General features: G+C 37.8%; 1 protein-coding gene across 4 annotated transcripts in view; it reads right to left on the bottom strand.

Moving 5' to 3' along the window:
- Positions 1 to 24817, bottom strand: part of JAKMIP2 (janus kinase and microtubule interacting protein 2) — a gene marked incomplete at both ends in the record, with an annotated part of 64400 nt that overhangs the window by 27295 nt on the left and 12288 nt on the right. For 3 of the 4 annotated variants that reach the window (XM_082836028.1, XM_082836030.1, XM_082836029.1), the window contains 13 exons: positions 2021 to 2086; positions 3406 to 3459; positions 5158 to 5256; positions 6566 to 6664; positions 9200 to 9262; positions 9946 to 10029; positions 12690 to 12818; positions 13756 to 13875; positions 14795 to 14851; positions 16904 to 17044; positions 17934 to 18080; positions 19352 to 19450; positions 21289 to 21498. In XM_082836028.1, the coding sequence (XP_082692154.1) occupies positions 2021 to 2086; positions 3406 to 3459; positions 5158 to 5256; positions 6566 to 6664; positions 9200 to 9262; positions 9946 to 10029; positions 12690 to 12818; positions 13756 to 13875; positions 14795 to 14851; positions 16904 to 17044; positions 17934 to 18080; positions 19352 to 19450; positions 21289 to 21498 (1368 nt within the window). The remainder of the gene's footprint in view (positions 1 to 2020; positions 2087 to 3405; positions 3460 to 5157; positions 5257 to 6565; positions 6665 to 9199; positions 9263 to 9945; positions 10030 to 12689; positions 12819 to 13755; positions 13876 to 14794; positions 14852 to 16903; positions 17045 to 17933; positions 18081 to 19351; positions 19451 to 21288; positions 21499 to 24817) is intronic. The other variant, XM_082836031.1, reaches the window with a different exon arrangement.

Here is a 24817-nt window from a genome sequence, read left to right as displayed (position 1 = left end):
TTGCAAAGATTTGCACAAAAGGCAATTGCACAGACCATGAGCATTTTAAGGACAAGCTTGTGTCTTATTCAGCTGATTCCTCACTTTCAATCACAGTGCTAAGCGCATAGGCATCACCCCTTGATTGTTTAATCCGAACCCCTCACACCTGTTTTGCAAAGGAGGTAAGTGGAGGCACGAACTAATACGTCAAAGCTTTACTAGAACAGTTCCTACGTGCTATAGGGTACTTTCTGCTTTTAGTAGGAAGCTTGAGGGAAAGCTTGCAATAAAGAATCATAGCCCTTCATGACTCCAACTGGATGAGATGCTCTGGTGTGAAAAACTAGGAAAACAAAGAGTGAAAAACAGATTCCAGAGTTGCCCTCGTGGAGCGTAGAGTCTAGTGAACTACAGAAAAAAAAAAAAAAAAAGAAGTGTGGTTGTATTACCGTTGCTAAAAGCCATGGTAGCAGAAGCACAGGTCACTGTGGGAACACAGAGTGAGAAGACCTAACTGGGCTTGGGTGAATAGGAAGGCTTCCCCATGTATGGGAGGGTCTAATGATTAAGATTTAGCCAGACAAAGGTAGAAAGGGAAGAAGAGAAAATCTAGACAAAAGGAACAGTGTAAAGGACCAAGGGATGAAAATATGTAGAGGCAGATAGAGACAGAGACAGAGATAGAGTGATAGAGAGACAGAGAGCGAGAGGAGAGAGAAGACAGGAGAGAGGAGACTGGAGCTCCAAAAGGATCTGTGCATGGCTGGACCTTGGTTGGTGACCAAGGAAGGAAGTGGGGTGCTGGAGAAATAGGTAAGGGCCAGTTCCAAGGGGGCCCTCCTGCCAAATTCTGGATTCTAGACCTATGTTAGGGACAATGTGGTGCTATTAATTTGATCACAAGAGGAAAGGGAAAGTGATAAGGTCTGTTATTAAATTGTGAAGGGTGGAAGTTTTTAAAAGAGCAAATCCCAGATATTTCACATGAAATACTTCAGTATGTGTCCCTAACACTTAAGGTCTTTTAAGAAATAACATAACCACAAGGCCATTTCCACACTTTGCAAAATTAATATTAATTCCTTTTGTCATCTGATACCTGGTCCATATTAAAATTTCCCCAGTTGTCAGCAAAATGTCCTTGGTTTCACACTTGGTTTGCTTGAATCAGGATGCAAAAAAGGACCATCTCAATATTTCTTAAGTAACTTTTTATTTCATAGCAATTCTTCCCTCTCCCTCTGCCATTTTTTTAAATGTCATTGTTTTGTTTGAGTAACTTAACTGGGTCATTTGACCAGTAGAATTCCCTCATTTCAGACTGGAGCAAGGTGAATGCTTGCTCATGGTTTCATTTAATTTACAACATGCTTTTTTATGCATTTAGAAATTAAGAAAGCATCTCAAGGAACTTATAGTACATAAGTTCTTACTTTACCCAGCCATGTACACATGACTGTCAACTATGTGCTGATTCTCAAGGTGCCCTGAATACAGCCAGTTACCAGGTTTCTTCACTTGGCTCTTTCCTTTCTTCTCTCTCTTGCATTTACCAGGTTTAGACACAAGGGGGTGAGAGAACGCGCAGTGTTGCTCTTCTGACAGTCCCCAGGTTGGGCTTTCTAAATGAAGGTGCAGGGAGCCACCACAAGTTACAGAATCATTTGGAATAACTGGTAGGTACACACCCAAGGAAAAGCCCACAGAAAGAGCCATGCTCCAGTTTACCACTTAACAAAACCCTTCTTTATTGGTTTCCCAGCTTGGTAAGGATGGCTTAAGTAATGTAATCCAGGTTTTGCATTTTTACAGAATTATATTTTTAAGAGACTTCAAAGCAAGAATTATCCACCCACCCTAAATCAGTGTGTAGACTCTTCTTTTGTGTGTTCTCATTCTATCTGGGTTATATCACCCTGAAGAATAAAATATTTATTAGGTATTCAATAATGCAAAATCATGTGCAAAGAGATTGTCTTTCAACCCCAAGTGTTAAGTCAGACACTGAGATGATTTGAATGTTAGTATGATTTATTACCTTTTCTGCCAGGGACAGCACAGTGCTGGCCTGAATTATAGCCACTTGCTCTTCATTTCTTAAATTCTGTGGTGGGGGTTGAAGGGGTGGGGAGAAAGAAAATAAGCTGAAAACACTTTTTGACATTTATACTATCAGAAGATACTGCCTAACTTGCCTGCCACATACGCATGCATAGAACATTCACAAACGGCCTATTCTATTTAGTAATAATTCCTAACAAAGAGTTCATTCAAAAGCTGTAAAAAGTACATTAAATGTGATGGTTTTATATCTCTAGTGCTGACTTGATTTTGTTTCACTGTAAGCATACTGCATGAATAGTCATAAGAAAAGCAGAAACCAAAATGAAATAAAGATAGTGGGAAGCAGCCACACGGCACAGGGAGATCAGCTCAGTGCTTTGTGACCACCTAGAGGGGTGGGATAGGGAGGGTGGGAGGGAGACGCAAGAGGGAGGAGATATGGGGATATATGTATATGTATAGCTGATTCACTTTGTTATACAGCAGAAACTAACACACCATTGTGAAGCAATTGTACTCCAATAAAGATATTAAAGAAATGAAATAAAGAGTAATCTCTTCACAGCAGTTTGATGTGATTTAATCGATTTTGTTCTCTCCTTTGGTAATTTTTCAAGGGAAAAAAAATAGTGTGACTATTTCAACCTACATACATCATTCATCTAGTATCTCAATGAATGGTCCTCCCACTGAATTAATCTGCCTTGACCCTGTCTGGAAGGTGTTTTTAGAAAGAAAAGGGATTATAGTTTCCTAGCGCATTTTTATGGGGCTGCCACCAACCCTACTGTTTAGCAGCATTTGCAACTGCATGACTGATTAATTTCACCCCCCATGCCTCCCAGCAACAGTCAGAAGGTAATTAGCTTTAATCAGCGCACACTCCATTGGCATTCAAACCTGAAACCTGCGCATGAAAAGCACCTTACCAGTTCCCACTTCCGCCACTACCTTCCAGAGATCCTTACAATCCCTTAGCTGAGTGGTTTGATAGATTGCTGATTCTTTTCCAGAAGCCGCATTCTTAAGTGAACCTGCTGTCTCACTTGCTATTATTTTTTTGTTTTTTTCTATTTATTTATTTAATTGAAGTATAGTTGATTTACAATGTTGTGTTAGTTTCAGGTGTACAGCACAGTGCTTTAGTTATACACATATATATGTATAACTACATATATACATGCATATATATGTGTATAGCTACATTTTCAGATTCTTTTCCCTTATAGGTTATTACAAAATACTGAGTATAGTTCCCTTCACTTGCTACTGTTTTACACGTAATGCATTGGCAAGTATTTCTTGCTTCTCTTTAGGCAAATGCATATCTTTACTGTACTTAATCAATTCATGACTTACCCCGTTATCACCCAAGATATCAAGCTGCTTTATGAGATCAGGGATGTTCACATCCTGCAAAATCAAGGAGATTCATTCAAGTCGTGGCTTACCATTCTATCAGTGCCTGCCTGAACCCTGAGTTAGAGAGGACATTTTGAGACCTGCTCTTCCTTGGTTCGTTTTCAATCAGGCACAGCTGGTTTTACAGTTCCACTTTGCTTCATATAAGCTGTGTGAACCTGGGAAAACTACTTAACAGTGCATTTTCAATTTCGCCAACTGCAAAATAAATACTTTCTTCATAGGCTGATTTGAGGATAAAGAGATTGTACATGAAAGCATCTAGGATGTACTAAGGACTCAGGATTTGCTCAGTAACTCTTTTTCTTATAATTGTTGAAAATTGTTTCAACTGTGGTAGATTTCAAGTATTAAGAAAAGTAACAAGAAAGAAATTTAAATAACCAACCAATTTCATTCTAATTAATGGAATTCTGACCTGGTTGAGATTTTGACTGCCACATAGAAAACTACAGAGCAGTTCTATTTTTTAGGTGTTTAGCATTAATTCCATCCTATGGAAAACAGCTGATTTTTATTATAGTCCCTGAGTCAATTTGAAGCAGCTGAACTCCATTTAAAAGCATTCCCTTGTATATAAACTACATGCACTGATTAGGTTGTTTGTGATTTATCTAAAAATAAAACATCTAAGGAAAAGACAAAGTAAAGTGCTTCTCATTGAATTAGAGTTGAATCAAAAAATTGCTTTGGTTTACAAATTTTCACGCAGCCCAGGAAGGCCAGAAGTTTAAACAACATGAGAGTGGTTTAAGACAGAAGTCAAAGAAGCACATTTTCGACCTAATTTCCCCCCCATTAGTACCATGTTCTCCTTTTACTCAGGTTCAGATAACAGTTTAGCAGATCCTTACTGCCAGAAATACAGAAGTCTAGCTCAATCTCAGAGGTAGAGAGAAGGCAACTAAAGCAGGTATATTTGGCGGCTCAGAGTGGGAACAGGAAGGGCCATGCAGAAGGTAAGGAGAGACCAGAAAGAGCGGGAGGCTTCCTAGCCTTACCTCTGGAATAGTCAGTCACTCTGTGACTCTGTTACATTGAGGGACAATATATTTTCCAGGAGATGGAACCACCTCCACTCGACCTTAATATTTAAAATGTATTCCAATATCACTAAAGATGAAATTATATTTTGTCTAAGTGAGCAACATGTTATAATCCCCAAGGCCTTCCAAAAGTGAAATCCTCCCTAAAACACCCATATCAAAAGAGATGGTGGGCAAGATGATTTCAAGGTTTCTTCTCATACTGAAATTCCAAGATGATGAATTCCATAGCAATTAGAACAGCACAACAAAGGGACTCAACAAATACCTTTTTATCTGGCATCCTTGAGATATGTTTCTTAAAATATTGAATTTATTTAATATTTCTTCCAGATAATCAAGGGTAATTATCTTAATATTTTGATTCTGTATCACTCTTTATGTTACTGTTCTAAATAATCATGGCTTCCTAGTTTTTTGTTTTTTTTTTTTTTTTGCTGTTACCATTCATACATCTGTCACACATTTATTTTGTGTATGTTCTGTCGATTTTCCCATAGATGTGACTATTTTCAGTTCCTACATAGTTTGTATCAAAATGACAACCAGTGACCGAAAGACAAAACAGTCACAAACAACCTCCCCTTTTCCAATTCCCAGTTTTTCTACTGTCTACAACATACACAGGGAAACATCTGCCTACCTTGACACCTTCTTTCATACAGTAGATCTGTAGAGCACTCACACCATCTGAGAATGGGTGAATTTGCAGATTAAATGGAGGGGATCGTCTCTCTCTTTCCTTGAAATACAGTGAAGAATATGTGGGAATTAAAAAAAAAAAGCAACAACTGATTAATCACTAAACCAGTTGTCTGTGGCCTCTATGCTATTTCAGCAGCTTATCAATATGCCATTTGGCAAAAAAAAAAAAAAAAAATCGAACTCAAGATCTTCATGCTTGAATTTAATGGAAAAGAACTGATAAGTCAACTAAGAGATGTGGGAGAAGAATTTAACATGGTGTCATCCAGTTTTGCAAATTTTTTTTTTTTTTTTTTGCGATATGCGGGCCTCTCACTGCTGTGTCCTCTCCCACCGCGGAGCACAGGCTCCGGACGCGCAGGCCCAGCAGCCATGGCTCACGGGCCCAGCCACTCCATGGCCAGTTTTGCAAATTTTTGGATCAAGGAAATGTGGGAAGTGGAGTTCCATTTTAAACTACATGAATATTTAGAGCTTTCAGGTATCACAAAGAATGTTCTTCTGACCATGAAGTTTTATGGCAGCTCATGGTCTTCTGCATATTCAATCCACTCAAGCTTTATTGGTAAGATTTGTGGGCTACCAAAGATGACTTAACTCTTCTTCACTGAAGCATACCAACTACTAACTTTATCCAAACCTAATGTAAAATAACCTCAAGAAGAAATTGTTGGTGAAATAACAAAGAAATCAAATGGGAAATTTTCTTATCCTTTACATATCGTGCACATTCAACCGGACCCTATGCCGGATTCTGCATGATACAATCAAAATCTGATTCGATTGATATGTTTTACTTAAAAACAAAGACTCTGAAACTTGGTCAAGTTAAACAAAGTATTTCCTAAAACAAATTACCTTGCTTCTTAGCCTTTTGCATAATGCATTACAGAATAAAAAGTTTACTTACAGATTCAAGGGTCTACCAATAAAATATTTGTGTATATAGTACATTTTAAAATATAATTCTTGAAGTAATAATTTCCTGAGTCAGAATTCAATGAAGGATGGAAATGATTATTTAAAAGCAATGAAATATTGATAAAGTTTGAAATATATTATTCAAATTATTTTAAAATTATTCATTAGCCTTGTTCATAAAGGCAACAGTGTTGTAAAGTACAGTATCTGAACAGACAATTCTGAGTTGCATCAGTGCTTCACCACGTACTAGTCACAGGACTTGGGCAAGTTATTTAACCTCAGTTGCCTCATCTATCAAATCTTGGTTGTGGTTGTGAGGTCCAATGAGAGTATGTATCTGAAATGCTTAAGCTAGTACCTCACACAAAGAATGGGTTCAGTGCATGTTAATATTTTTATTATCATTATCATCATTTCCTTACTTCTAGCTCTAGATTTCGAAACTCCAGCAGCTCATTCTGGTCTCTGGCATCCTGCAGTTCCTGTTGGAGCCGGTGATTTTCTGCCTCTTGTTTTTCTATCTGATAAAGTAAATCCTCAAGTTAGGTGGACATTGCGAAAAGCATCTACAACTTTGCAAAGCAAGCATGGACAGCATTCATTTACAGGGTGAATAAATTGTCTAGACCATGAAAAAAAGTCCCAAGTAGATGTGAATAAACTAAATCTTTGGTTTTCCCTCTAGTTATCCTTTGGTTGAGTTTTTCGGGTCATAGAAGAAAATACTGGAGGATGCCTCCATTCATTGAGATAAAGTCTAGGGACCCTATGAATAGTGAATCTGTCCCTTGCTGTCTGGGACAGTGTCAAAGAACTAGATTTAATGGTGCAAATAATGGAGACTGACACCTCTTATTTCTGGAGTTACAAGTTGTTGAAGAAATATTTTTTTAAAACAGCTCTGATCCTACACAAAAATTTGTTGAATTCCAGTTACGTGCAAAATAAAGCTGAAGTCTTCAATGGAATTCAAAAACCTTAATAATCTGCTCACCAGATTTACGTGTTATCACTGTCATGTCTACACACACACACACACACACACACACACACACACACACACACACTCACATGTGATCACATACACTTGAATCTAGAAACCCAGATCTACCCTATGTTCTGGTTACTCCAGGAGCTCTGTCTGTGCTCACCTCTGCCTGAAAAGGGCTCCCCCACTCCCTTTTCTACATGAGGAAATCCTATACTTCCTTGATGTCTCCTACCATAAGAGCCTTCCCCTGGCTCCTTAATCCAAGGTGACAACTCTCCCTTCTGTTTTCCCATAGAGCTTTCCTGTAGGACATCTAGTGTAACCTGATGAAGCATGGAATTAAGTTAGTTGTGTACAAACCTGCCTTGCCCTGTACACAGTGCCCATGTCCACAAGGGATCAGAACATTTTCATGATTTGCAATAGGTTTGGGGCTGCCTTCGATATTAGCTGTGTGGGTGGGCCTTCTGTACAGTAACTGTTTAAAATCTTGAATTTAGAAAAAAAAAATCAGGGGCTTTTTAATGTAGGGTCAATCTTACTTTCTCAAGGATAAACACTTGAAGTAGAATGTTTAGCTTTATTGTCACTTCGGTTTTCTTTTACTCTTAGAAGCCTGAGCTCAAAAAATTCCCCTTTTGGCCCAAAGAAATCAAGACCAAAGAAAATCAGAAAGAAGACATAATGGGAGTTATTTTTTAGATGATAAATAAGTGTAATAACACTTATTACTGGGTATCTCGGAGACTACTAAAATCTTTTTCTCATAGTCTCCTGATATAGAAAAATTATAGAAAATAAAGATGGGGGAAAGTGAGATACTATGTAACATTAATTTATGTAGCCAACTCAAGTTTTTTCCACTAGATTTTTGTGGTCTAGTAAACTTTTGAAAGTTTTTAGAAGTTGACTATTTCCTAGAATCTTGGATTGACATCAGAGATGGGATATTTGGGGAGATGCCTGGCTCTGGTGGTTAGCACTAGCCATAATATTAGTGGTTCACAGGTGGCTACAATTCATAGACCAGGGCTAATGTCCATAAAGTTTCTTTATAGGGACCCGCAACCTTTCTGAGAGTACCAGTCCTCAATCCTGGAACACCCACCCCCCTTCTATACATCAGCTCTGTCTCTCATCATGTAGAAAGTGAGACAGGACCAGAGGGAGGGGAGGACAAGCGTCTTCTTTACCTTTTCATGCTTACCAGGGTGTTGCAGTTAACTTTTATTACTTGTCAAGGCTAGTGAATATTGGCAGAAACAATCCTAAAATAATTTCTATATAACTCTACATCACCCTACAGAATTATTTCCCTTTTTCAAATGGGCTTTCATATTCTCTTTCTGTCAAGAATAATATGAGATTATTTTGTAATCGTTTCACATCATCAAAGGGAAATACCAAAGGAAAAGCCACGTTTGAACTTAAAGTGATCTCTGTTGTATTTCACTGCCCCTAATCAAAAGTCTATGTTCAGCTAACCCAAATTAATTTTATCTGTTGGGCCGAAACCAAGCCTTTGCATCTTGATTTGTTCCAACCTCCTGGAAATGCTCTTTTGTGATCTGGATGTATCTTTTGAAATGTTCTTTCATAAAAAATAAACAAACAAGCAGCGAACATTAGCAAAAAATTAACAGTAAGAACACACTCTATGCTAGGTTGCAGCATGTCCTTGCACAAAATAACAGGTCCTATTCAAAGGGTGCTCTTGTAGATGGACAACCACATAGGATGTGTGCATGTGTGGGTGTGTAAATATATATATACGTACAGTACATATACAGTATATATATATGGGTAACAAATCAATAGGTTTCAGGGATCACATCCTTTCAAGTCGGCACAACGCCCAGCGCAGAGCCATGCACACCACGTGCCACTCAACTGATGGTGATGGCAGTGACAGAGATGCAGTTGGGCACTCAGCAGAGGGGAGCACAGCGCCAGAAAAGCCTCCCCGTCCCCTAGCCCCTGTGCCACTCCTGAGAGGACCCCCTGCTGCTCCTGGATCTCTCATCATTCTCTCCTCTTCCCCACTAGGGTGTTGCGCCCCACATACCTTTTCTAAAAGCTCCTGGTTTCTCTTAATGAAAAGTTGTTTATCTTCTACCCAGTGTGAATCCTGTTTGACAAAGAATATCGCGCAGTCAGCATTTCAGAGTGGCATGAAAGAGCATGTGTCGTCAAACCACTTTGCCAGAGCCGTCTTCTCTCCACCCGGATTGTTTGCCTGCCAACGACTGGTAAATGACATCCACCCCGGCCTGCTCCTTATTCCAAGACACTGGGGCCAAAGTTGCCGGGAAAATTGAACCCCCTTTTTATTGTCACTCACTACCCCTATCTTTTTAAGTCTGAATAATCCAGGACCAGCCTTCTGGGGACTCAGAAGTGACCACACAGGCAAAAAGTGAAAAGGGTCAGAATGCACACAGGCTAGATACATATGGATGGAAAACATTAAAATGCAGAACCATAAATGTAGCATAGAGGCAAAGAATGCAGCTTGAGGGGTGGGTCTTGGTCTTAGCAGCTCATGACCACTCTAGGCTATGTGTACAGGGCTCCTCTTCCTCTGGCATTCTCTCTCTTGCCCAGCCTCATTCACTGTTGTAGCTGGGTTCACACTCTGGCCAACCAAACACCAGGGACAGAAACAGAGAGTTGAACATTCTGACACAGTTTGAGAAAGGTCACTGTGGAGAGCCAAGCCGTGTCCTGGATGGGCCCATGCACAGGGTGATCTACAGGAAGGTCAGTTTGAATTGTCTGCATCTGCAGAAGTGGGAGCAACCAAATGCCTACCTGCCCTTTCTGAGCCAGAGTCGCTTCCAGATCTTCAATTTTGGCTTTATACCTTAGCACCTCTGCCTGGAGTTGCTCTTGAGCCTAGTGAAATCAAAATTCCAGAACTCAGTACGTAAAATGGCAACTCAACATTTTTCTTCCCCTCGTGTTCCTTGATTAGAACTCAACAATTGAGAAAAAAAAAAAAAAGAATTTTCTATCACCAAAGAATATTTTCTATCTATTTTTACAACCTAAATTCTCTGTGTTCAATTTTCAGTGGCTCCCTTTACCATCAGGTTAAAATTCAAACTGTTTAGCTTAGGATTCGAGAACTTCTCTTATATTTCCAATCTTTTCCCACCACTATCAATGCAGGTCCATCCCTTACCTGCTGGTGATCTCCTTGTTTCCTAAATATGCCTTGTACCTCTCCGCTTCTCTCTTTATTTGAACGACTTCCCCTTCTGGAAAGCCTTCTCCCATTTTGCCTCCCCAAAATCCTTCTGTTCTTTTGAAGCCAACTTTGTGCCCTATATTTAAATCTAAATCCAAACCTATGTATGTAGGTATGTATCTATGTATCTATCACGTGTTTTGTGTGTGTGTGCACGCACATGTGTGCACATCAGCAGTTTGGGACACTGATTTGTACGGAACAACCTTACTTCATTTAGTCTAGTAATTTTTTAGATTCACTTGTATTCTCTCTTAATATGATCCTACTTTTTGTGAAAAATAGCTTTTTTTGTTTTCTGGTCATACACATATTTTTTTTCCTTGTCTTATGATCTGGATAGGTTCAACAAAGTTGAACAAAATCAGTGATGATAAGTATTCTTTTCTTATTATTCGCTGTGAGGAGAATATTTCTTTGGACTGTTAAGTGTTATATTTAGTGTTAGCTTCTTTATCAGGTTAAAAAATTCCAAGCTTCGTTTGCTAAGAATTAATTTAACTTTGTTGGCGCAGTGGTTAAGAATCCACCTGCCAATGCAGGTGACACGAGTTCGATCCCTGGTCTGGGAAGATCCCACATGCCTCGGAGCAACTAAGCCTGTGTGTCACAACTACTGAAGCCCGTGTGCCTAGAGCCCGTGCTCTGTAACTAGAAGCCACCACAATGAGAAGCCCGTGAACCACAACGAAGACTCAACGCAGCCAGAAAAAAAAAAAAAAAAAAAAGAATTATTTTAACTTTGAATGGGTGTTGAGTATAACCTATTTTTTTTCCTTGTCTTGAAGTGATTAGGTCTTCTGTTTTCACTGATACTTTTTCATCTATACTAACTATTTTTGCATTTCTACTTTCTTTGAATTTACTCTACTACTCTTTTCCCAACATCTTGATTTGTTTTAGACTATTTTGCTCAGAATAGTTAAGTTGTCTTACTTTAATGGCCATAAACAATGCTAAACCTGTATTTTGATGGGAGAGTGAGACTAAAGAGAACTGGGTTCTATGTCGTCACCTCTCCAAAAAACAAGGCATATGCTATTATTTCAATTGACCAATCCTACGCTGCTAAGAATGGGTAGTAAATACTGATAAAGGAATCCACAACTCTTACAGTATTAGTGCACAGACATGAAAGCATACACACACACCCTTCCTAATGATTGCTTACGTGTCTATTCCAAATCACAGTGGGTTTTCTTTAATGTTTGCTCTCTATGTATGTGTATGTGCATGTATGTATGTATGCTACCATTTAAAAATATAGCTATAATATCTATCCTTTCCCACTAACCAACTAACAGTAGTTCCTACAACACTCCTCAGTACATTGTAGACCTTCTAATTAGGAAGTAGGATAAAATCACTGGATGGTCACACTCTTTCTTGCCCCAAGTAAACTAACCTATAAGGAAGTTATGGCATAGTGGTTATGACTGAACTCAGAAGGACGAGGTTCATATCCTAGCTTTCATCTAAGCTACATATCCTGGTTTTAACCTAACTAAGCTACATTTAACTTCTACTAGGCTACTATTTCCTCTCCTGTAAAAAGGAGTTAATAGTAGCATCTAACTCATAGAGTTGTTTTAGGATTACATGAGATAATGCATATAAAGTACTCAGTACAATGCCTAAAACACAGCAATGACTCAATAAATGTCAAGTATTAGTACTGTATGTGGCTTTTTTAAAAAACAGACTTATGAGAGGCAGTTGCAATATAATGGAAAAAACAACTGACCCAGTATGATATGACTTGGAATCCCAGTTTTGCATTTATTCGCTGTGTGATCTGGGGCAATTCAATTAACCTCTCTGAGCCTCAAATTCCTCTTCTATAAAATACCCACCTTAGGGGGCTGGCACAAGGGTTAAGTGAGATATTGTTAGTGACAATTCTCAGTAAGCTGCCAATGTAATGCTGTGCACTTATTAACTAAGAAAAAGAACTGGCTAACCATTGCTTTTGAAAGATAAAAGTTTTCTTTTTTATTAAGCAAGAAACTAAAAAACATGGATTACCAAAATTCAACATTGTTTAGCTTTGAAAATATAAGTTTTCAAATAGCAAAAATAAGAACTATGTACTCAACTATCTTTAAAGGAACAAAAGCATCGCTCTAAGCTGGTTCTAATGTCTCTAGATCCAAGGTTTGTTGACATAAAAGATAAAGCAGTTCAAAACTGCAGTGGAGAGAAGGGTACAGAGAAAGCTACCCTATTGATACTTTTATGTCTGCAATACTTTTATGCTATGACTGTCGCAAGCCTATTCAGGGCACTCTCCCAGATGTACACTAACCTTGGCTTCTCTTTCAGCATCAATGATGCCTCCAGTCTGCTCCTGCAAGAGGGCATAGGCTCTTTGGAGAGCCTGGTACTCTTTTGTTAATTGTCGGAATCGTAGCTCAGATTCTTCAGCTGCTAGACTCTTGAGGTTAAAAAAAAAGTCAAAAAATAATTATGTTCAGGTCCTGTGTTCAACGTGAAATATTAGCATTTGTCCATTTTTTAAAGAGAAATAAAGGTTTGTATGATATTGGATTCTATGTGATTTTATTCTTAATTTTAAAGTATGTGTATGGGCACAAATACTATGACACTTTCCAGATGCGCATTTCAGAAATATTTAAGTATTCATTAATAAGAGAAGCATTTGCTTATTTATACCTTTCTGATTATTACCCATTTGGGCTTGGATTACAGACAATTTTGGATCCAAATGAGAAAAATGTACACCCAGATTTTGGATCCAAATTTGAGGAGATGGTAATCAGAGTTTTAGTTTCAGTTCCTTTCAATACATTCATATCTAACAATTTCTTCCCCAGATAAATTATAAAAACATAGTTTTACAGCGTTAGGTCCCAAACTTCAGAGCATAATACAATCATCAAGACGTTCTGTGAAAAATGCAGATTTGGGGGTTCCACCCTCAAGATCCTGAGTCAGGAGTTGTGTGGTCCAGGAACTTTCATGGTAATTGAACCCCCTAGATAGTTCAGATGAAGGTGGCCAACAAAGAAACTTGGCTAAACACTGTCTTAGACTTATTTAAAAGCTGTTCCTCTAAGCTTCTTCTTTGGTTCACACCTCCTCTGGATGAAGAATCTGGAAGAATAATTTTATTTTGAAAGAAGTCTTCAAGTTACAGAGCTGAACTTCAGAGAAGTTTCTACAAGGGCTACATAACATAGGTGAAGCTATTTCTAAGAGGTAACAAAGTCAAGCACAGTCTCAAAATTGGTCACTATTATGAGATTATGTGCTGTTCATAAAGCAGATAAGAAGTGAAATGGTTTTTCTCCCCCTTCAAGGAAAGATGTGGTGACAATATCACAAAAGGAGAGAGAAGTGAAAAAGCTTACTTCATCCAAGTCATCATCAGGAGTAGCTGGCGTTCGGTCTGTTCTAAATGAGGCCATGGATGATGTTTCTGAATCCATGGAGTCCTCATCGTAGCCAATAAATGGGTCCAAAACAGGCCTCTAATGGAGGGACAGTACATATTTACCAATAAAACTAACAGTGGGGAAAGTCAACATATTATTAAAGCACTGTCAACTGGCAAACATGCAAATGAACAGAGAAGACATAGATCCTTTAATGCTTCTTTGATGAAATAAACATATCAGGCATGAACACAATAATTCCAATAAATGTTTGTCCTACGTTATTTCACTTCTGATATTTCAGAGGAAGATTCATTAATATTTGGGCTCTTCATAAAAACACTGTATCCTCTTTTATGTTACATTTTATACCATGATGATTTTATGTCATTTACTCTGTCCAGTATTTAAAATATAATTAAGGAATTCTGAAAGTCCAGGCATCTATGGGAAGGGATTATCAACTCATATCATCTAATTCCACATCCAAATCAAATGATGCAATTGTAAAAAGCAAAAATCAAACACACTGACAAATTAAATAACAAAACTTTGTGGATTATAAGAGGCTATACAGATATTCATGGATTGAGAGTATCATTATCAATAATATTGCCCAAGTGAATAATGAAAATATATTAATCAATTATAGGATGGGTACCAGATGCTAATATTATTCAGGGGAGACATCAAATAATAAGTATCTCTTTCATGTTCTTGGAGTGTGACTCTCCAGCTTGTCAGATAACCCTTTCTATGTCAAACCTAGTGGCTTCTTCACTAAGAGGAACTCATATTAAAGCAAACCCTTTCAGGTTAAGATCCACAACGCAATCATTTTTGGACTTCTGAGAACTGTCAAGAGAAGAGGTTTTCTTCCGGCAGATAAACCCCAGGGTTTGCTGCAATTCAGGAACATGTGATTTATCACATCTTTGCAGGAAGATTCCTTGGCAAGCCTCACTTCTCTGGCTCTGTGTGTGGCAAAAGCCTGATAACCTAGTTTTCTCATTACCTTAATTGGCTTGGAACTTCTTCTATGCTTTCTCCTACGAATGAGCTTTTCCCGGTCCTGGAAAATAGATTAACGACTTTTCAGATCTTGAGTTGGTACATATCTCCCCGTAGGGTTTTGGGTTTTTTTTTTTCCCCCAAAGACAGAGTTGTTTTTCCCCTGAGGCATTACATATTTCTATTTAAAATAAGATTATGTTTTGTAAATTTTGGCAACTTTGGGTTTGATACTTAAGTATTTTCAAAGGAAGGATATTCTACGACCTTTCCTGATTATGTGGATCTGACAGCCTCACAGTCAGGAAGTACACTGTGTACACTGTGTTGCTAATTGGATTTCAAGTGTGTTATACTTGAAATCAAGAACAAAATAGTCATTCATGTTCTCCCAAAGCACAATTCTTCAATTTTCTCAGATCCCAAATTATTTTAAATTTAGGTGTGGAAAAAATATTATTTTATTTTAAAGAATAAAACATTCTTTTCACTTAATCACTTGAAAAGCATAGAAAGCTATCTTTTGACTATGCTTGGATCCTTGTTCTCACCTGTAGCCTCTGAAAATGGGACAGGGTATCTGCTTGGTTGGAATCATCTAGTGTTTTCTTTTTTTGGATGGGGGGTGGTCCTCGTTAGAATGTTCTGGGAAATTCAAAGAATATCTAGAAATAACAATCGATTTCTTAATTCATTCTTTTTGTGAAAGGAGATATCCTGGGACTTTGGTGTCCACCTGCTAAATACTCCAATACTTACTGTACAAATTCAAAAGTGGATGGAGGGACTTCCCTGGTGGTCCAATGGTTAAGAATCCGCCTTCCAATGCAGGGGACACGGATTCGATCCCTGGTCTGGGAGCTAAGATCCCACATGCTGCAGGGCAATCCCATGTGCCACAACTACAGAGCCCACGAGCCACAACTACTGACCCTGCGTGCTCTGGAGCCCGTGCACCACAACTAGAGAGAAGTCCACACGCTGCAACGACAATCCCGTGTGCCGCAACTAAGACCCGACGCAGCCAAATAAATAAATAAATAAATATTTTTTTAAAAAGTGGATGGAATAAGTGACACTTATGTCTTCTTGAAAGTCTGGTGGACATGCCTCAAAATTCTGTAAGAAACTTTTAGCTTAAACTCAGGATACTCAAAGCCAAGCAAATTCCTGGACTAGTGAATCTGTGAGATTTATGAGTTATTAAGGATGTGGAAGTGAAGTGAGGGGCATAGAGCTTTTAAGCACATGTTTAAGAAATAATCTGGTTAAGCCAGTGGTGTTAACTTTTTTGATCTTTCACCTTTATAAGTAAAAATAATTTGATCATGCAACCTTAATATATCCAAAACTTTTAAAATTTATACTTAGATGACCCTCCAAATGTAGCATATGCATTATAACATACACTCAACATGGAAACTTTTAAAAAGGTGAACCATAAATAATTATAAAGCAGAATTTATCATCTTTTCTTCCCTCAATGGCAGTAAATCATCTTGCTCACCCTACTCTGGAGACTACTGCTTGAAACTCCCCCATCACTAGTTCACCTCTGTAAGCCTTGGCTTGGTCCTCAAGAGTGATCACAGATGTCATTCACATCACAAAGACAGAGGCAAACAGGAAAACCCAAACGCGTATACAGGTCTCAGCCCAAAGTTGTAGGTAACACAGGCCTCAGCCAGAGGCAGATGGGAGTAACAACTGCTTTACCTACTTCAGCAGGTACTGAAGTCACAGTCAGAAGATCTGGACTGGAATTTCAGCTGTTATGTCATTATGATATTGGTGTTCATTCGACAAATATTTATTAAACTACCACTACGCGCCAGACACTGAATCAGGTGTTGGGAGACAAGAGACCTATGGTCCTGTTATTGTAGGCAAAGTATTTAATCTCTGAGCCTCAGAATCTTGATACTGGAAAGCAATTATAAGATACATCACACAATCCACCTACTCACATTATAATGCATTTGGGAATTATTTCAATGTGCTTTGCAGCTATTATTTGTGTTACCAAAATTATTAACTGCTTCTAGTGTATGTTGATTTCTTGGCTACTTGTCCTTGGAAACAGCTTAGAGTTTATAGATTAATCAAGACCTACCCTTGTGAGCTCATCAATAATGTTCTGCTGTTCAATGACCTGAAGTTTTAGAAACTCTGTCTCTTGTTCTTCATTAGCTTGATCGAGGTCATTCAGAGATTTTAATTTCTTCAAGGGTGGATGAGATGTAATTTTTTCTCTCTGGGTTGAAAAAAAAAAGAAAGTGCAGGTGGAGACTTTGAAAATCCCAAACTTTAGTGGTTAACATAAAATATCTGTAGAAGCTTTATGAGGCTACAGCTAAATGTGAAAATGGCCCAGCTTCAATACACACACACACACCAACTAACACCCTCAAATACATTTTGTCTTCTGTAATAGGTGGAAATCATTGGGAATGTCTGAAGATCTCTACAGCAGGACGGGAAGTCTGTGAAGGAGTACGTTAGCACGTCACCTCTATATATAATGAAAATGATGGCATCTGTTCTCAGTTACTATGCAAGATCTTAGGAGATGTGGGGTACCCACTGTACGGTTCCACAAAGTGCACGTTAGTGAAATTCTTGGAAGGAGGTTTCTATTTTTTTAATTTTATTAATTTTTTAAAAAGTTTTATTGACGTTTAGTTGATTTACAATGTTGTGTTAATTTCTGCTGTATAGCAAAGTGACTCAGTTATACATATATATATATTCTTTTTCATTATCTTTTCCATTCTGGAATATCACAGGATATTGAATATAGTTCCCTGTGCTATACAGTAGGACCTTGTTTATCTTGGAAGGAGGTTTCTGTGGCTGAGGAGCTAGGTTGAAACTCTACTTCTCTATTTTGGAGCTTTTGGAGAATGTACAGATTCCTGGAAGTGCTCTCATCATTCTGCAAAATTTAGAAACCCCACAAAATTCAAAGCCAGCAACCTTCTCTTGATTTCTTCCTTATGTGTTCCTTGCTTACATAAGGGAAAAATCTAAGCTTTCACAAATAGCATTGTATTTTAAAAATAAACTGGGAAAGACCAGGAAGTCAGGTTAACAGAGTAATAAAAGGAAAGAAGCTGCAGTTTTGCAGAGTCTGTGGTACACACCATTTCTGAATTTTCCTTGGTAACGGCTTTTAGTTTCTCTTCCATGCGCTGCAAAGACACCACCAGTTCATCGTTTCTCTTGGCGAGGCACTTGTTCCTTTCCAGAAGAGGTTTACATTGTTTTTCGGTTTCCCGCACGCGTTTTAACTGGGAAGACATAAGACAATGTGTCCCTCGTGTTTAGAGGCTGAAAATGACTTCATTCTACCAAGAGCCACCAAAAAGAATGTAAAATGTAAGGCACAGAGCATGATATTTTAAACACAAGCATCTAAAAATGACATAAAAAATCCCTAATACTAATAAGAAAATGAACGCACAAGAGGAAATGGGCAAAAGACAAAGGGCAAATCACACAGGATACCCAAAAGGCCAATAGATATTTGAAAAGTTACTCCACCTCATTAGTGAGAAGGAAAATAAAAATGAAAATCCTACAATAAGAATATACCTCACACCCACCAAAATGACTAAAATGACCAAAATGACCAATTAACTTTGCATGTTGACAAAGACATGGAGAAACTACAAATCTCATACATTGTTGGGGGAAATGTGGCTATTAAGACAACTGTGGAAAACTGGTAGCAACTGCTGAAGCTGACTGCATGCATACTCTATGATCCAGTAATTCTGTTCCTTAGTATATTCCCCCCAGACATGAGCGCATTTTCTCACCAGGACATGTAGCAGCACCATTAACAGCTATAAATTGTTATGAAACAACATCAATGTCCATTAACAATAGATGAATATATATATATTTATCATACAATTGTATATATATACATATCATATATTGTTTATACTTTTACAATAAATATATAATTATATCATATATAATTGAATATGATAGAAAGTGAAAATGAATGAATTCTACATGCAACACAGTGGATGACCCTCACCAATGTAATGCTGAGCAAAAAAGCCCGACACAAAGGAGTAATTATCATATGATTCCATTTACAACACATTTTGTTGTTGTTGTTGGTTGGGCCGCACGGCTTGCGGGAATCTTAGTTCCCCAACCAGAGACTGAACCCAGGCCCCAGTAATCAAAGTGCCGAGCCCTAACCACTGGACCGCCAGGGAATTCCCTACAACACGTTTTAAAAATGGCGATAGACATCTATAGTGAGAGAATTCAGTATAGTGGCTAACTTTAGAAGGATGGTGATTGAAAGAGGTCACACAAAGGGGAAGTCCTGAGATGCTGGTAATCTTCCACTTATTCATCTGGGTAGTGGTTATGTGGGTGCTTCGCCCATAATATGCTTCACTGGGGCATATTTACTGAGCCATACCTTTATTATTTGTGCACTTTTCTTTACTGTGCTATACTTCTATAACATCGTATATACTACTATAACAAAATGTTTAAAAAATAATAAAATAAAAAAAATTTGCTTAGAACTCACCAATTCATTTCGTTCATCTCCAAGCAAGGTATTCCTGTCTTCTAATTTTCTTATAGTGGCGTTCAACTCAGCTATTCTCTTTTGATTTCTTCGCAAATCCTACACATGAAAATTAAAATTATTATTTCTTCAATAATACTTTTCACAAAATTTTAGAATACTGCTCATAAAAGTAATAGCCTTGGTTCCTTTCATTTGGCTCATGAGTTGAGAGTAAAATGTTCTCTTATTCAGAGAAGAGTAAATATTTACCCTATTCCAATCCCCAATATTCTCTGCTTGGGTTTACGATCAAGCCTGTTTGAAGTTGTAAATGAATTCCATGTGGCAGATACTCCCTGGAGCCCTGGCTCCTGGCAAAGGAAGTGGTAGATGGTTGGATCAGTTTATGAGATCTGTGAGCTGTGAGACCAAGGTCACGCTGTGATTACATGAGGTTCATGGTTACATGAGGTTCATCCCTTGTGTCATGGCTGCACATTGCTTCCCAAAGCCTAGACAGATGTCCTGCTATTACTCTTAGCCAAAGAGAGGATAGAGCAGGATGTAGGGATGGGATTTGCAAATTCCTGCATACCCGGGAGAAAAAGGTCAGACTCAGAAGGCTGGTGCATTACTTTCATGTATAGAAGACAGTAGATTATAGGATAAACTTCGCTGGTAGAATCTGCCCAGATCAGCTGGCTTCCCCACTGGCATAATAGTCATGGAATCACTTTACACGCAGCAGTCATAGATTAAGTCTGTGCTCTAGAGTCCATAGGACATATATATTTGCAATTCCATTATCATCTTACATTTTGATAGTGCTGCACTGTTGGCAAAGGAGTTTCACACACACTCTATTCCTTGATTCACAATATCCTAAAGGATTCAGCAGAACCGGTAAGATTCAGGGAGGTCGTAAGTTGTTCAAGGTCTATACTAATATGTATTGGATGCTGTGTGCCAGACACTATGTTCTATATTTACATATCTTTTCTTCTAAACCTTAGACCAGCTCTGTGGAGTACCACTATTGCCTCTATTTTACAGATGAGGAAACTCTGAGCAGTCAAAGGATCTGCCTAAGGTCACACAGCAAACAGCAGATCCAGGATTTAAACTAAAGGGTATGACTCTAGAGCTCATTCTCTTGACAATTTTACTACACTGCAGCTAAGTGTCAGTGACAGAACTAAAACTTACATCTGCTGAATCCTAGTTCAGTATTCTTTCCGCCACCTACTGGGACATATGTGTATATATATATATATATATATACACATATATTCATAAATTATTTATTAGTCAGTTCTAAGTACTACTTTGGAACCTACCTCTGTTCCTAAAAAATACATTGTCATCTTTTTTAGCGCTAAATAATTCGCAAGGTATAAGATATGAAAGTAAACTATATACAAGCTGATTTCTATCACTAAACTTCTGAAAATAATTTCTCATATAAAATGAGGAAACTCCAGGAAAATAAGTGTCAAACAATCAGACTTGAAGCTTTCAGGTGACGATTATAAATGGTTTAGTCTTTTACACAGCTATACATTTTGACCCCTGTACATGATAACCATTTTTACCAATTTTCAACTCAATTGTTCACACAAGGGAAAATGACCAGTCTTGGCAAGAGGCAAAGTATTTTCATCTAATTTATGATTCTTATAATATGCTGATGTTTGGACAGGTATCACGGCTAGAAAAATTCTATAAAGGATTTTAAAAGATATGTAATTCTCTTGTGATCAGCTAATGCAGTACAGACCACTTTGTTGTCTATGAGTTTAGAAAACTCTGCTCCCAAGATACTTGCTTGTTTTATAGTAGGAGGTGGAATTGATTGCTCTGTAGTAAACAGGAAAAGAGCTTAAGTGAAAAGTAAAACTTAGGCGCTAAATAAAAGATGACTCCTGAGTTTTTAACTTCAACTTGAATAGACTTACAGGACTGCTGCAGTGTTCAGAGCCATCTCCTGCCCTTCCCGGAATTTCTCGTTTTGGACTGCTCATGTTACATTCAGCCTCCTTGACCAGAAAGAGCTGTTCATCCAAAGCCTCCTTCTGCAGTTGGAGTTTCTGTACATAGCCTGTTTGGGTCTCCAGTTCCTTTTCCAGGGAAAAGATGATCCTGTCCTTGGCTTTGATTTCATCCATCTGAATTAAATGACACCCATGACATTTTATTTAACAATGCTGCAAAGAAATGCATTTTTACAATGGTATGAGCTTAACTTTTGTTCTGCTGATTGATATAGGGAAAAAAAATCATGAATATGACAAGTATACTGAATTCAGGAGTCAGACAAGGCAAGAATAGGTAATGAACGGCCATCCTAGACTAATTAGGTGTCAAGGAGGGTAATTTTTTCTCTCTAGTATATCCTATGTAGGTGCTGTGATTCAATATATTGTTTGAAACAGTCTGGTTTGGTTGGATATGGAAAGCAAAAGTTAACTTTAAAACAGGGCATTAGTGTTAATAAGGACAGATGCTAAATATTCTACTACAATGTTTCCCAGGACAATGTGTGATGTTACCTCCTGTTTGGGGGAATGACTTTTGAGTTCAGTTTAAATAGCAGTAACAACTATGAACAGGTCATTTGTAACTGAAGAAGCTACAGTATTTCCAGTAGCGTTATCATTTCCTATGGCCAGTATGTTTGCATTCAAGTGGTGAATTTGTCCTTCCATGGTTCATGTTGTATGGTTCTTTCCATTCCTATCCATTTTTCAGAGCAGCCAGTTCTTAGCAACCATTTTACTATTATAGTCAGAAAATCATGGTTGGGACAAGAACTGGAATAGAAAATACCTGGTAATATTAGTTACTATTTTCCCACCTATATCTGTGGGATATATTTATTGACCCCAACACTCATTTTTGTTAAGCCTGGGCATGGCCTCAGAAATACTTCTCAACTAAAGGCCAAAAGCATTTGATACCAGTTGATCAGAGTTCCACTGGACTGAAAACTTTTTGCCATCCCTGGGTGAGGGCTATTGAAGTTAATATCTATAAACAATCTCTGAAGAAAGCATAGCCATTAGGTAAAACCTTTTTCTCATTTCATTATATTCCATGAGAATCTTAAAAATGGAAATAGAATAGACACATTTAATGCAAACAATAGCATACTGTTCTCCTCTTTATAAAAATGTCTCCTTATATATAACAAATCACTTGGTATAAATCTTTCTTTGCTGTGTTCCTAAGACCAAAATACATATTTATATATATTTGGAACAGAAACTGTATTATACAATCACATCTTCCCACATGTAACTCTCTGTGAGCTACTGCCTCCAAGTCACAGGATAAAATTTTAGATCATTTTTGGGAGGCCATGGTGCTGTGACATCATCTGATAACTTGGCAAGTAATCAAACGCTGTCCTGTTAATTTGGGAGTAAAAGCATTGTCTTCATTTTATCTCCTTGCAGGAAACTTGAGTCCAGTGTTACTCTTATCTAAGTAGTACGTTCCTTTGTTAGATCTGTCATCTATGGTTTATTTCCAGTTTACCGTAGCTCCGGATCTGCATGCTCTTACTTGGTTCTTAAGTACCCTACATAACTGAACTGGCTGGGAAATCACCCCATTACACCCATATAATCAGCCTCATCATTATAACTGAAATTTATTGATCTTTTTCTACATTCAAGGCATTCAGGGCCTTACATACCTTGTCTAATTTTATAACAATCCTATTATATAGGTTCTGTTATCACCATTTCACAGGTGACGACTGAGGACCCAAAGGGTTAAGAACTTGTTCATGGTCATATGGCTAATAAATGATGAAGACTGATTTAATATACAGTCTTATGACCCTACAGCCCATTCTATTTGGCCCTATGCTATACTTATGCCAAGGTTATCCTTCCAGCATTTTCCCAAAGTGGTTTTCTGTAGACTATCCAGTACCTAGTGTCAAGCAGTCTCTATTGCATGCTGGTTATAAATATGGACTCTGGTTTCAGAATACTGAAAATCTTCCAAATTTCTAGTTAGATGGGTACATACCAGAATTCCCTGGGAAAATTTTCTACACAGAATAGCTCCCATTTCTCTCCTTTCCAGTTCCAAAAATAAAACTGGGTGTTGCAGTAAGAACAGGATTAGAAGGAAAAAATGAAGTGCATCTGTATTAATGAAAAAGTTTCCCCTGTTTCTCTGTTTGTACCCAATTTTTGAACCAATCTTCACACAGATTAGATTTTACATTGTTATTAAGAGGGATTTCATGTCTGCTTCTGCAATGTGCTGGTGAAAGGAAATCATGGAAGAAATTGCAGACCAACAGGTAGATATATGTGTAGATTTCACATTAAAAGCATTGACAAGCAAAAATATTTAATGTAAATATAATGTAAAAAATATTTAATGTAAAGCTTCCTTTTCATTTAAGATTTTACATTAAAAGCATTGACAAGCAAAAATATTTAATGTAAGCTTCCTTACCTACCTGCTGACTCCAGAGTTCACAGTCTTGATTCTTTCTTCATCAGCCATTGTTGTCTTAAAAACCAAAGGCAGGGCAGAGACCAATATTTCTGCACTGTGTTTGGTCTTTATTGTCAACCAATGCGATAGTATGAATTGCAGATAAAGAATTTGGAAAGTGTAGCAAAGGCAACATTTTACAGTCACACTGTATTGCAGTACAAAGAAAATCACATGTTTAGTTTTCTAAAATGTTCTACGATAACCATTTTTTACATAAAATTGAAATCCTAGAGATACTGTCTAAGACACATAATTGGAATTCTTAGAATATAAATGCTTAGACCTGGCACACACAAGAAGGAAGGTGTAGTTTTTCCTAAGAAAATATTTTTAGAGAAGCATAAAGTACACTCGAACAGGTGATAGTTAATATATAAGCAAGATATAACTAATGCTAAACATTCTGAATATAGATGCATATAAACACTTCTAAGAGAAGGCCAATCTGCAACATTATAGCTTTCACACAATAATTCTGTTTGTTTTACTTTTAAGCATAGTGAGAGACTGACGTGGCTTTTGGTCATACATATTAAAAAGAAAGACTCAACTCAGTAGGGGTTGAGGGAAGTCTTGGAAATTTGTAATAGCAAATAAGCTATTTAGGAATGACATCCAATTTAAGAATTATAATGGCCCCTATTTTGAGTGGCCCCTGTTTATTCTGGGAAAGAAGATCTCTTTGTAAAATGACTAGGGGTTTTATAGCTCTATTTCTTGCTTTCAGACACGGTTCCTGGAGAGAAGACAGGTGAATCCCAGAGGATGTTCCCAGTGGCTGCCATTTTCAGACACCTTGAAAGCCAAAGAAACTTCCCTTTCCCCAGTAAAAACCCCAAAACATTTTATAAATGGAAAGCCTACAAAACATGCTGATTTTGGAAGAGTTCATAATTCAGAATATTTCCATGGACATCCAAGAAAACAGGAGTCATTAAACCCATACTCTCCATACGTGTGGGG

Source organism: Leucopleurus acutus (genome assembly GCF_964270905.1).
Source record: "Leucopleurus acutus genome assembly, chromosome: 3".
Classification (NCBI taxonomy): Eukaryota; Metazoa; Chordata; class Mammalia; order Artiodactyla; family Delphinidae; genus Leucopleurus; species Leucopleurus acutus.
The sequence above is the reverse complement of the archived record's forward strand: the minus strand, read 5'-3'. Positions and strand labels throughout refer to the sequence as shown.